The sequence below is a fragment of the Mus caroli genome, unplaced genomic scaffold, assembly GCF_978045245.1.
Source record: "Mus caroli unplaced genomic scaffold, Mus_caroli_1 scaffold_19, whole genome shotgun sequence".
Classification (NCBI taxonomy): Eukaryota; Metazoa; Chordata; class Mammalia; order Rodentia; family Muridae; genus Mus; species Mus caroli.
The window spans coordinates 65835249-65848778 of NW_028227274.1; the positions used below are offsets into that span (position 1 = coordinate 65835249).

Here is a 13530-nt window from a genome sequence, read left to right on the forward strand (position 1 = left end):
GGCCTGGGCAGCCATCTGAGTGCTTACCATTACTTTTCTCAAGGTGTATCTTTTGCACCGAATGTCGTCCATGAGCATCTCGTAAGGGGTCAGCTGGTACTCAATGGGCAGTGGGTTGTACTGCCGCTGCTGGACTTTCTTAAGTTTTACCCCATTTCGCAAATCCCTCATCACTTGTACCCAGAACCGGGCCTGTAAGAACCAAGGGTGGATGGTTATCAAGAAATAATCTACTAGTTTTCTCTGAATTGTTACAGTCCTCGAGAATCAAGGAAAGGCATGGATTACTGAACAGCAAGTAAAGGAAACACATTACGTTTTAGGCTATTATGGGATGGGCAGAAAGTCAGTAGGCTGCATTAAAAGGCATACCCCTAATATATACTACTGTGAGAATCTGCTTACTGAAGGGAATATTCCCCATACCTGACTTGGGGTTAGGCCATATGGGGTGTGTGTGTGTTTCTGGGGGAGGGTACAGTACAAGTACAGCAAGCTGTCCTCCTTGTTCTTCTTCATGCAGCAAGAACTATCAAGTATCAAGCCTGGTGGCTCTGTTCCTAGGACAGAGCAGAGATAACACAGCTGCCCTGTAGAATGGTGAGGAGCTAGGTAAGTTCCCTGCTTCACACTCTAGATTGTGTCCTGGTCAGTGTACAGCACTGCTACAGCTACAGCTGGCAGATACAAGTACTTGCTGTTAGCTTCTGACAATCAGCAGCACCTTTCCCTTTCTGAGTTCATCTCATCAAGAAGAAATAAATAATAAAGAATCGACATCTTGTCATACACACACATATATATGTATGTATGTATATATATATATGTGTGTGTGTATGTATATATGTGTGTATGTACATATGTGTATATACATATATACATACACATATATGTATATATAATGTTCAAAATGGCAACTTTATAATACATATTAAAATGTATATTATTATTCCTTAGTCTATTTGTTTTCCTGTCTTACCATGTATCATTGTCTAGTTCAGAGAAAAATTAAATCAATACAGTATTTAATTAAAATGTACCTTATCAAAATTAATGTGATTTCAATAGCTATTTAGATGTATTTATTACAAAGTCAAGTGATAGGAATTTTCCACATTCAGGTGCATCCTTCACTGATGGAGAAGGTGGTTGGTATGTATGCATGAGTTTCTAGGTCCTACCTGCAATACCGAAACATTTTTTTCTATATAAAATAAATGATTACCTTCTAAGCCAGACAGTTCTCATTTACAATGTGTAACATTATACTTCGCACTCTTCTGAGGGTGGAAGCTGTCGTCAGGCTGCTGGCCTGTCTTTACAATGACCAGTCTCTCTACCTTCCCACTCTCCCCTTTTTAGATAATTCTCCCGAGTGGTGTCGTGAAGAGCAGTCATCCCTGATGACTAAGGATGTTGAACATTTCTTTAGGTGCTTCTAAGAGAAGTTTTAAATGAAACTACTGATTTACTTACAAAATCAAGTGTTCACTCTTATGCACTAGTAGTCCACGCTGCAGTCCTTAATAACTGAGCCAAGCAGAAGGCACACCCATTTCCTTACCCAGTCCGCATTTTTCAGGTCCTCCAGATCTGTGCTAGACTCATCACTCTTTTCCATTTCTTGAATCTTCTTAAGGTTCTACCGGTTAAAAGAAGATTTACAAACCAATATGAAAATTATATTAAGCTACTTTCTCAAATTTTAACTCCAAACAGTTATCTTTAGCTCTCTGGCTTGGCTTCTCTCTCCCACTGTTCAGGCCTTGTCCCGTTCCTCAGATAGGCCTTCCTTTCTTCCCATTTGTTACAAAAGCTCTTTACATCCATGGGCTCTTAGTATCCATCCTGTTAAGTTCACACTTGTCTGGGGCTCCCCTCTAAGCTTCCTGAGGCAGAAGTCCACCCACAGAGCTAATATGAGCTTTGGAACTTCTGGATGCTTGGCATGCATTTGTAGTGGTTAATCTTGACTGTCAACATGACGGGATTTAGAATCACCATGGAAACAAACCTCAGGGCATGTCTTAGAGTGGTTTTTAAAATTAGGTTAATTGAAGTGGAAAGACCCACTCAATGGATTATGCCATTCCATGGACTGGTGTTCTAGGCTGAGTAAAAGAAAGAGATGTAGCATCCCCCCTCCCCTGACTGTGATGCAGTGTAAACAGCCTTGCCTCAAGCTCCAGTTGCCATGCCTCCCTGGCACAATGGACCAGATCCTTAAACACTGTGTAGAATCAAACTTTCCTTCCTTGGGTTGTTTTTTTTCCCCAGGTATTTTGGACAGCAACAAGAAAAGCAACTAGCTCAATATTTATCAAGTAATTTATTTATAAACTTCAATTGATAGAATGCCTTTTAAATATCATCAACCATACATTTGCGACTTATAAGAAATACTGATTAATGAAAGATATTGGACAGTGAAATGGCTTACTGAAGGCACTTGCCACCAAGCTCAATCTCACACACATACACACAAAATGTAATGAAAAATTTGAAAAGCATATTTGTAAATTAATTATAAACCCACTGTACTCCATTCCTACTAATAGCAATTCAATCTTAATAGATTTTACCTTCGACTGAATTATTTGCCTGCTTGTCCAGAGACTGGATTTAAATGTGCTATATGAAAACTTTGCTTGTTTTATATGACAATATAGACAAAAGTTTCTAAACCCTTTATTTTTACCTTTCCTACATCTCATTTTATCCATCTGTAAAATGAGGATAACATCACCAGCTTTTTAAAATACTCTAATGAAGAAGTGTTAATGAAGGAAATAAAGAAAAATTACTGTGAACACTTAAGATGTGATACAAGTAATGCGTTCTTTCTTCTCTCTCTTGGGGAAAACAAAAGCAAACCCCCAACCCATTTCTAGTTATTTCAGAATGTGTTTACACAATGCTCTTTAAAAGTCAAGATTCCTTCTGAGATGCAGTAAGACCTGCACCATCACTGGTCAGCAGCCCTGTCTGTGTTACTAATTCTAGGTGCTCTGTCTGCGACCGCCTTTCTACTTTCTAAGGACTAAAGGGACCGTCACATTAAATCACTGACACACTGATTGGCACAGGAAAGGGACCCAGCTTAATCCTTTGTACTTCCTAAGTACAATCAATCATAATTCATTATACCATAGGATATATCAAACCTTAAGACAATCAATTAAACATTCAATTTTGCAACTTCACCAACCTACAGATGGTTTCTGTGCTATCCCAGCTCTAGTCCCTTACACTGATCTGAAGCCTAGCTCTTTCCTAATGTGTCTATGTACCAGTCTCCCTAGAGTAGGGTCCTGGGGCAATAATCATGGCAGCTAGTAAGTGACGAGACAATGAATCTACCCTAATCCACATTACAGAAGAGCTGACGCTCATAGGGGCTGACTCCCACGTCCATGGCCTCTCTGCAATGAGTTTGGAGCAGGCCTGAAGCAAAGGGATGTGGATACACTGGATGATGCAGATGAGAAGAGTGGTCACCTGTTACCAACAAACCCGCCCACCTCACCCTGGCTGAGAGTCCTCATGAGATAGCTAGGTCCAGTTCTAAGTAATTCATTAAAAGGAACCTTCAGGAATACTTAGAATTCTAGTAACACACAAGGAAAGATAACAAAATTTATGACTACTAACTGGTCTTTCCAAAAAGTAGCATGATCTTACATCAAATTTTGAATAGGAATTATTATTATTAAATCAGGATTTTCCATTCTTTATCATTTAAGACATGTCAGACGTCAGCCTAGAGAATAGTATTTCTGATATTTAAAAACTCTGCTTCTTTCCCCCCAAATTAGGTATTTTTTTTAAAAAAAATCTGTTTTTAATACTGAATAGTATTCCGTTGTATAGCTATACCATATTTTCATTATCAATTCTCCAGTTGAGCCACATCTAGGTTGTTTCTAGCAGTGTTCTTCTTGCCCCACATCCTTCCCAGCATGTGCTATCACTTGAGTATTTGATCTTAGCCATTCTGATGGGTGTAAGATGGAACCTCAGAGATATTTTGATTTGCATTTCCTTGATGACTAAGAACTTTGAACATTTCGTTAAGTGTTTCTCAGTCATCCGAGATTCCTCTGTTGAGAATTTTCTGTTTAGGTCTGTAATCCATCTGAACCAATAACCAAAGAACATACACAGGCTAGACCTAGGCCTCCCTGCACATATGTAACAGATGTGCAGCTTGGTCTTCATGTGGGTCCCAAACAACTGGAATGGGGGCTATCCCAAAAGCTGTTTCCTGTACGTGGGATACGTTCTTCTACTTGGGCTACCTTGTCTGGCCTCAGTGGGAGAGGACGCACTAGGCCTCAGAGAGACTTGAAGTGCCAGGGTGAGGGGCAGGGGTGCACTAGTTCAGCAGAGATAGGGATGGGAGATGGATTGTGGGAGGGAGGGCAGTGAGCAGGATGCAAAGTGAGTAAGTGAAAAAAATAAATTTAAAAAAAGTCATGATTCAAAACGAAATCTGAAGTACACGATCTCCATGAAGTATCAAAATCACAGCTGAGTGGGGAGAGGCCTACACACAAGTAAACTTATTTGGTTTCCCTGGTGTTACTGAAGTTCTGTGCAAAAAGGATTAATGACTGAGAGTACATGCTATTCTATTGACTAGAAGATGCTGGAGTACCTTTCTTCCGTTGTGTGAAGGTGTGTGTGTGTGTCTGTATTTTCAGTTGTTAATTCTGTACCAGGAGAGGGCTAAGTGCTGGCAGGATTATGGTACTGTCATTTATATGGCCCAACACTGGGTTTTCTATTTCTAAATATCCATCCTTCTTCACCTGCCTAAAAACAACCTAGGAATGTATCAGAGGTTATCTCGTTACTGACTGGTTGTAATAAAGATCTCAAGGCCAACAGAAGGGCAGGGAGTAGGGAGCAAAACTTATGGGCAGAGAGAAGAAAGCAGAAGTAAGAAATCCAGAGTGGACTTGGAGGGGAACAGGCATGGACCAGAGGAGAGCAGAGAGGTAGAGAGTCGGCCACATGGCAGGTTATAGGCTAGTGTTACTCTACTTAACGGTAGTGTTAAGCTGGATAAACTAGCTGGGAGACTGCCCTAGCAAAAGGCCTAAGCTTTAAACTTTATCAGCAGCCTCCATGTCTTATTTTTATACTGCTGGTGGGTCTGAAAAAGTGCCGCTAAAGAAAGAGTCTCTAGGGTTATTAAATTACCCTGACAGAAGAAGAAATGAGGGTTAGGAGAAGAGCTGCTTCTGGGCACCCTGGGGTCTCCCTTATAGACTAACAGAATGCCTACGCCACTGGGCTGGAAGAAGCCCTTTTCCTGCTGCCTTTCAGTAACTGCTGAGGACTCCCTCAGCTCACCTCAGATACCCACCAAGGAACGTCTTTCCTGTCCTTGAGAGCCTCTCCAATGTCATCTTCTCCATAACCTAACAGCTCACAATCCTAACCTCACAGGTAAGCCACACCCCGCCTCTAGGACTTAACCTAGTCCACTATTTTCAAAAGACACCTTGCCCTTACAAATCTGTGCAATACACTGGTTTTCTGTGTTTTCTTTCTACCTCCTGTAACAAGACCAGCAATTTTTTAACCATTTACTTTGCTTAGTGATAGGATTCTCAAATATGTAGAACAGTTCTCTGTACAGGACTGACACTTAGTAATTATTCAAATTAAGATACTTTAAAGCAAGAATGTTAAAATGCTTAAATCTCAACAGCTCTTTAACAAGTCAACTTTAACTGGAACAAATTCAATCGGAGGGAAAATAAAATTCAAAGGAAATCTCTGGTTTTTAAACTCAACATCCTATGGGAGAACTGGGGGATAGAAATGTGCCTGCTCAGGAAACTACTTAACTTGAGCTCATACTATGTTTAAGTGTTACATTTAGCCAATAGGTAATAAATGAATAATAAAAAGGAAATACATTTCTAAGAAGAATGAAGTAATTATGCCAGCAGTACAGGAGGCAAATTTGTCTGTGGACACACCTTTAAAGTATCCATTCATTTTGTTTCAGCTAAAGACGTTTTGGAAAAAGTTAAGTGTGCCCCTAAGACTTCCCACCTGCCATCTTTATAAAGCAGCCTAAACATACCCAGAAGTGCTCTTGTCCACCGCTGACTTTAATATGGTGTGTGTGTGCCTCATGACTCTGGGCTGAACAGGTGCAGGGATGCACCTTTCCCGCTTAAATTGAACACGCTCCATCAGTAGTATCACTTCTTAATACAGCATGCTTAGAGGTGCCTTTATACTAAGTCTGTTCAGGCTCCCTGAATAAAATCTGCATGCTTCCTTTGTCTGAAAGGTACTAGATGCTTTCAGAACAACTACCGTGGTCTCCTGGCTGGGTGTAGGTAACGAACTTACCTGCGACCTCTATTCTTTGAGCTAGCTGTGCTTATTGGCTTTGCAGTCACCAAGAAAGAACCCATTGTGTTTGGTTATAATTCCAATATGAATCAGGCAAGCACGACTCAACCAGCATCGAAATGAACTCACCTGAAACCTCAGTGCCTGAGAAAAATCTAACCAGTACTCCTTTGCCAGCACATAACTCACATGGGGCTCAGGGTTCAGCATAGGGCTGCTCAGGTCCAACAGGAATTAAGTTTGTTCTATCCTGTTCTTCCTGTCATTTAAAGGTTCATCCCATAGCAAGCACTACAGTTTGTTCAATAACCATAAACTAAAAGGTTACAAAACTCAGGAGGCACAGCAGAGCAAAATGCTGGATTATGCAGATGCAGCAGAGGCCTAGCAACTAAAAGCCATGACTCAATATGCTCATGTAATTCCAGCGATGTCAGCTCCTGCTTCTGTGATGTTTAGTCTTGGGGTGGAATCACATGAGAAGCAGTAGTTAGATATATTCACTCCAAACTCTATTGCTTTAAATCCTGCCATGGCTCACTCTCCATTCTCCCCTTTTTAGTTCTTATTATTCTCTTACATATTTCTGACTGAGTATGTGTCTTTACACTTCTGCCTTCATTTTACTGGGATCAAGCTCTTACCTGCCTACTGCTAAGAAAAAATATATGTTTAAAAATAATATTAAATATAATATTAACATTGTACTTATTTATAATCGTAATATTAAAATATAATATTAACTTAAAGACTGGCTCAAGAACTTCTTGTGTCTTAAGAGCAGCAGTACACGTGGTTACCAGATGTTCTCCAGCTGTGTGACTTTACATGTCTTAGCTAACTGCTCCAATCTTCAATTGATTTTATCACTTGTAGAATGGTCACACTCAAAACTTTTAGAGTTTAGCCAGATGGTGGTGGCCTATGCCTTTAATCTGGGAGGCAGAGCAGGCAGATCTGAGTTTGAGGCCAGTCTGGTCTACAGAGTGAGTTCCAGGACAGATAGGGCTATACAGAGAAACCTTCTCTCCAAAAACCAACCAACCAACCAAACAAAACAACCAAAACAACAAAAAATAAAAAAAAAAGAACTCTTAGATTTCAGTACAGGCTGGTTCCTATGCAGGACTCAGTAGCACGTAGGTGGTATGTGTGAGCCGGCACTCTTAGATTTCAGTACAGGCTGGTTCCTATGCAGGACTCAGTAGCACGTAGGTGGTGTGTGTGAGCCGGCCGAGGGCGTGCACTCTTAGATTTCAGTACAGGCTGGTTCCTATGCAGGACTCAGTAGCACGTAGGTGGTGTGTGTGAGCCGGCCGAGGGCGTGCACTCTTAGATTTCAGTACAGGCTGGTTCCTATGCAGGACTCAGTAGCCACGTAGGTGGTGTGTGTGAGCCGGCCGAGGGCATGCAAGGATCTGATTATGAAGCCACATTTCACCAGTAAAAATGTTTACACTTAACAGATTTTGTTTCACCAGCTGTACCTCTTTCTAATATTTTCGTGAAATTAAAATCTTGACTCAGGACAAATCAACAAACTTGTGTGAGTCTATAAATATTACAATTGTACGAGTTTGATCAGATATGTGACTTGAAACTTCTGGCTGCTGTCTAGTTAACAAAAAAAGAAGAAGAAATCGACTTATTTGGAAATAAGCTACAAATTGGTCTATTTCAGAGATGAGCTTCTGTCCTCTAGTCTATTTTAACTTCTCAATGAACTGTTTTCTTGCACAAATGTAATGACAGCTGCCAGCCTATGCTTGGAAGGCAGTGAGAAAACTCTAATTGGGAGTGCACACATGCCAATTAACTCTTCCATTTCTGGTGAAACCATTCTCAGCTAGCAATTAGATCGCTATGACAACATATTTGGTTACTGGTATCTTCAAAACAAATAAATAAAATATACTTTGTAAATCAGACATACACCAAATATTCAAGAGTACAATTCATTCCAGTAGGTTCAATGTCAGTTCCTATGTAAGTGCCCCTTTTGATTAAGTCTCTCTTACAGTTTAAAGATCACTGTTTTTCTCATTGTGGCAACCACTTTCATCCACTTGTCATTTCCTCTATGCATGGGTCTTGGAAGAGCTCTTTCATCATCTTTCATAGAGAGTATTTAGACACACTTTTACATCGGGATAGTAGTGACAAGAGCAAGGACACTCTGGGCAGAGATTGTCTAAACCTTGTTGGTAAAGTGAGCACTCTCATGTACACTGACATTTACAACAAAAGAAAACAACACACAGCAACAAGGACCCCCGAGGGTTACAAATGATGAATGATCTAATTAAAATGAACAAGTGGCTACCATTCACACAGACATCTGGTGGTGACTCTGCCTGCCAGAAAGTGGTGTGTTCACCATTTGGAGTGCTATAAATCCACTTTAGGACTGGGAATAAATTTCTAGCCAACTTAAACGCCACAGTTGTATAGCTAGAAGTGTTGGGAACAGGCCTGAGGGAGGGAGAGGCAAGGAGAGGGAGCAGCTGATTACAATGCACCTCAGGATACGAGAGGCCGACGTCGGTGGCTTTATTCCTCTCAATCTATTCAAGCAGCAATCAGATCGCCAACATGCATCTCAGTGTGAGCTAACACATAGTCTGCACTATGACACAGCTAGCTTTGGCTCTTTGCTTGACCAGAGATGGTAAGATTGGAAACATTTACATTTGATTTTCTGAAAAGCCAACTTTCAAATTTTAAAATTTAGTTACAGTATTTATGAGCCAGATAAAAGCCATTTCATAAATTGTTAAGCCAATTCCAAATATGCTGTCTAAAGCATTACACATATGCATATAAAAGTTCTATTTTAATAAAGATATTTTAGTCATAGTCATATTCAATATAAACTGTGATCAAAGATTTCATCCTGGAGTCATGATTCTGTACACAAGACTAACCATCCATGTAAGTCTGTATGTTTGTAAGTTACGTAATGCAGCACTTCTCAGTAGTAACTGTGATCACACAGTATAAAGTGTGGATATAATATCTGAAAAAATCCCCAAGGATCCATTCTTATTCTTCATTTAATTCTTCATCCCAGAACTTCATAGCCTGGTGAACTATTAGTAATTAAATGCTAACTGACATCTAGAAGTAATCTTCCCATCTTAGGGTTTTGCCTAACTTATGACATTAAACCATTTGGAAGAACTTGATGACAAGTTTTTACAAAGTCACATGTGAGAATTGTTTCAACATCTGAAAGTCAAGACATTAGAAGAATGCTATGACTTCTGGAGGGTTTGCATGCTGGGCATGTGCACACACGGTGTAGGTGAACATGGATGTGTGTGTAGGGAGCACGGGTCAGTGTCTGGGGTCCTCCTCCATCACTTTCCCTGTGTTTGAGAACAAGTGTCTCACTGAACCTGGAGCCTCCTGACTGCGCAGGACTGGCTGCCCAGCGAGTCCAGGGCTCTCCTGTCTCCACCGACCAAGTGCTAGTGTTATAGGCACCCACCATGCCTGAGTGCTGAGACTCTCAACTCAGGTCCCCATGGATGTGTAGCAAGTCCTTCCTGACCAAACCATCTCCTCAACACTAAATAACCCCATTTCTTTAAATAGTCGAAGCTATTAGTATTGACCCAGAAGAAAAGTATTTCCTTCTCTAGGACAACTTTAGGAAAAAATCTGAGATATGAAAGACCAAGAAAGCCTATTTACTTTTCTTATAACACATTGGAAGTCAAAAGTGAACAATTTAACACTGTTATATATATATATAACTGATTTAACACTGTTTTACATATATATATATATATATATATATAACTATTATATACTTACATCTTCTAATTTGTAAAGTTCAAACCAATCAATCAATCCTTGAAAGACACATGTCCTTGGGGGAAGGAGATGGACCAGTGGGTAAAAACATTTGTTACACAAGCATGAATATCTGAGTGAAAATCTCTAGACCTCACATAAAAAGCTGGGTAGAGTGGGTATATCCCTGTAACTTCAGCACTTAGGAGGCCAGAGACAGATGGGTGCTGGGGCTTACTGACCAGCAGCCAAGCTCCAGGTTCAGGGAGAGAGACACCTAACATCTCCCAAGCAGGAAGAGAGACAGCTAAACAAGTTTTAAAAAGGGAGGGCGAGGGAGACACAGAAGTTGTAGTTCCAGGCTCCTTTCATGAGATCTATGAGATTAAAACTTTTGGATTTGGGCTAAAGAGATGGCTCAGCACTTGTGGTTCTTGCAGAGGCCCTGCATTTGGTTCTGAGCACCTAGAATGCAGCACACAACTGTGTGCACCTCCAGTTCCAGAGACTCTAATGCCCTTCTCTGTGCTCTGCAAGCACTGCATACACATGGTCCCTTATATACATGCACAGTAAAAATAAAATAAATTGTTGAATACAAAAGAATTATGGGTCAAAGATGGATGATCATAAATCTAAATTCTAGCTTTTTATCTAATTTACTGTATAGTCTTTATCCTTTTTTAAAAAGAATTATTTTATTTATTTATTTTGGTTTTTCGAGACAGGGTTTCTCTGTGTAGCTCTGGCTGTCCTGGAACTCACTTTGTAGACCAGGCTGGCCTCGAACTCAGAAATCAGCCTGCCTCTGCCTCCCAAGTGCTGGGATTAAAGGCGTGCGCCACCTTGCCCGGCCTATTTTCTTTTTAATTATATGTACGTGTGGATATGTGCACATGGGTGTGTTTGTCCATAGGGCTAGCAGTTTAAGATCCACCTGGTGTTGCAGTTACAGGTGGTTCTGAGCCACCAGATGTGAGTGCTGGAAACCAAACTCAGGCCCTCTAAAAGAGGGAGCTGCTCTCTCAACTGCTCAGCCATTTCTCCAGCCTCCGTGTAGACCTTCAGAAGAGAACCCAGGACTAAAGGGAGCACTGACTTTCTCCTCTCCTCCATCCTACAGCGTGCACTGCCTGGTTCTATGTTCTCTAGCCTGGCCCCTCTTGATCAGGCCTTAGTTAGCACTGGCCTGGAAGCACCAATCACAGAAAGCTGGAGCTTGCCTCCTCCCTCATCCTACTCTCTAGCCAAAGTTCCCCGATGAACACAGACTCATCGAGATTTCTATTTTTAAAATAAAGCAGTTTCATTTCTGGAAAGCTGAATAAAGACTAGTAGTATTTCATTTTTTTGTCTGTGTGTGCTCCTGTAGGTTGGCATGTGTACATTTGTGATGCAGAGCAGCAATCAAACCACTCGGAGGCTCCTCAGGAGTCACCCACTTGGTTTTACTGAGACAGGTCTTGCTTACTGTGTTGGTCTCAGGGATCCATCTGGAATTACAAACTCATGAGCCAAGGCCTCCAGGGTTAAGCATGGGCTACAGGGATTACTCTCAGGTTGTGTCAGCACTTTACTAACTGGCCTATCTCCTTGGTCCTCTAACTGTATTTTGCAAGTGCTTTATTTTCAGTCTAGTCATAAGGAGCACCAAAGAGAAGACCATCCCTAGGATGCAAGTTCATCCTCTTTGTCACTGCCCAGAGGGGGTCCATGGCATCTCCATGGAGACAAAGTGACCTGCATGTACTCAGAGGCCTACTACCTGACGAAACACAGAGGAACTGATCCACATACACCAAACAAATTCATTGAAAGGTCTGAATCCCAAACATACATAGAGGCCAAAGAAAGCATTCGCAGTATAAGCAGTCTCAAAAGGAGCGACTAAGGCCCAACTCACTTCAGATGCCTGGCTTCCCCTGTGGAGCCCCGCATGAAGTGCTCTCCTGACAGTGGTCTGTCAGTCTGAAGGGACCTGCCTTCCTGTAGTCTCCCTGCCTGCTCTTTCCTCTAGCCTCACTCGGGCTGCTTCCATTCACTCTGCTCAGCACCCCTGTCGTGGACTAGCTCCTGCAGGCACCCTCTGAGGTCTCACATTGTGCTTGGCTCACTCCTAGACTAACACTCCTGCTTAGAGAGCTGTGAGGCTGGGCCAAATTCATCCTGTTCACCTTCATGGAAAGAGGAAATAGCAAGTGCACTTAGCACATGGCCTCCTGTGATGACTAAATGCATGAGTGTGCACGAATCCCTTAGGACAGGATCTAGCACAGAATTCACAAGGACTAAATGATGGAATGTAGCACCTGTACATAGCACACACATTAAGTAACTGCTTTGGGAATGGAATCACTGTACCTAGGTTCCTGGTTCTCCTTAAAGTCTAGTACCTGCTCCCTCCCTCCCTCGAATGCCTACCTAGAAACAGTTGCCGTATCCTGTCCAACTTTCACCATAACTCCAAGCTCCTTCATTGCTTCTCATACGTCACTTTCTACCTTATTTTGTGAGACAGGATTTCTTACTGGACTAGAACTTGCTGTTTCAGATATAAAGGCTGATGGGTCAAGGTGATGAAAGGCCAGCCTGGTCTACAGGCCAGCCAGGACTACATAAAGATGCCTTGTCTTCTAAAAAGCATAAATAAACAAACAAAGGCTAACCCTAACTCTTTCTATCGCCACTACTCTACTGAGGTTCAGAAGCACTCTTCTTATCTACACAGAGAGATGGGAAGCAAAGGGCTACGGGGGTTTACTAACCAGAATTTTGCTAGGATCAAAGTGGGAAGATCAAGCTACCCAGGCTACAAGAACAGGTCTCCAAGTGGTAAACATTGTCTAAACTGAGCTTTTGCATGGAGAGGCTTTAAATTTTTCTTCTGCAAGTACAAAACTATTCTACAATAAGAAGTAAAACCAAACCAAACCAAACCAACAAAAAACCCAATAAAAATCAAGTAGCACTCCACTTTAGTGCCTTGGCCAGCAGAGGAAAGGGAGGGGCTGTGGAGTGAGCATGTGCAATTCCTGCTGCTGCATTATGGCTCCTCCTCCTTCGCCTCCTGACAACTTAGGGCTACTGCTCTCCAAAGAGTCACGCTAGTTTACCAGACAGACAGACAGACAACGGCAATGACAGACCTCCTATTCTTATGGTAACTGTAGGGAGCAGCCAGGGAAACAGGCCTAAAAAGACCACCTGAGATATCAACTCCGCAACTGCTCTGACAACGTAAAGACACTCCTTGCTTTAAAACAAGATCACCTGTCTCAAAATGCCCTAGGGGGGAAATCTGTCCTTTTAAATATATTTAATCACTTAGAAAACAGAAATTAGGATAATAAAAAT

General features: G+C 41.6%; 1 protein-coding gene across 5 annotated transcripts in view; it reads right to left on the reverse strand.

Annotated features, from left to right (window-relative positions):
- Spire1 (spire type actin nucleation factor 1) overlaps positions 1-13530 on the reverse strand; it is a 125915-nt gene that overhangs the window by 41390 nt on the left and 70995 nt on the right. For all 5 annotated transcript variants that reach the window (XM_085833750.1, XM_085833749.1, XM_085833748.1 and 2 more), the window contains exons 5-6: positions 1565-1642; positions 28-192 (exon numbers count right to left, since the gene is read on the reverse strand). In XM_085833750.1, coding sequence (XP_085689876.1) covers positions 28-192; positions 1565-1642 — 243 coding nt within the window. The remainder of the gene's footprint in view (positions 1-27; positions 193-1564; positions 1643-13530) is intronic.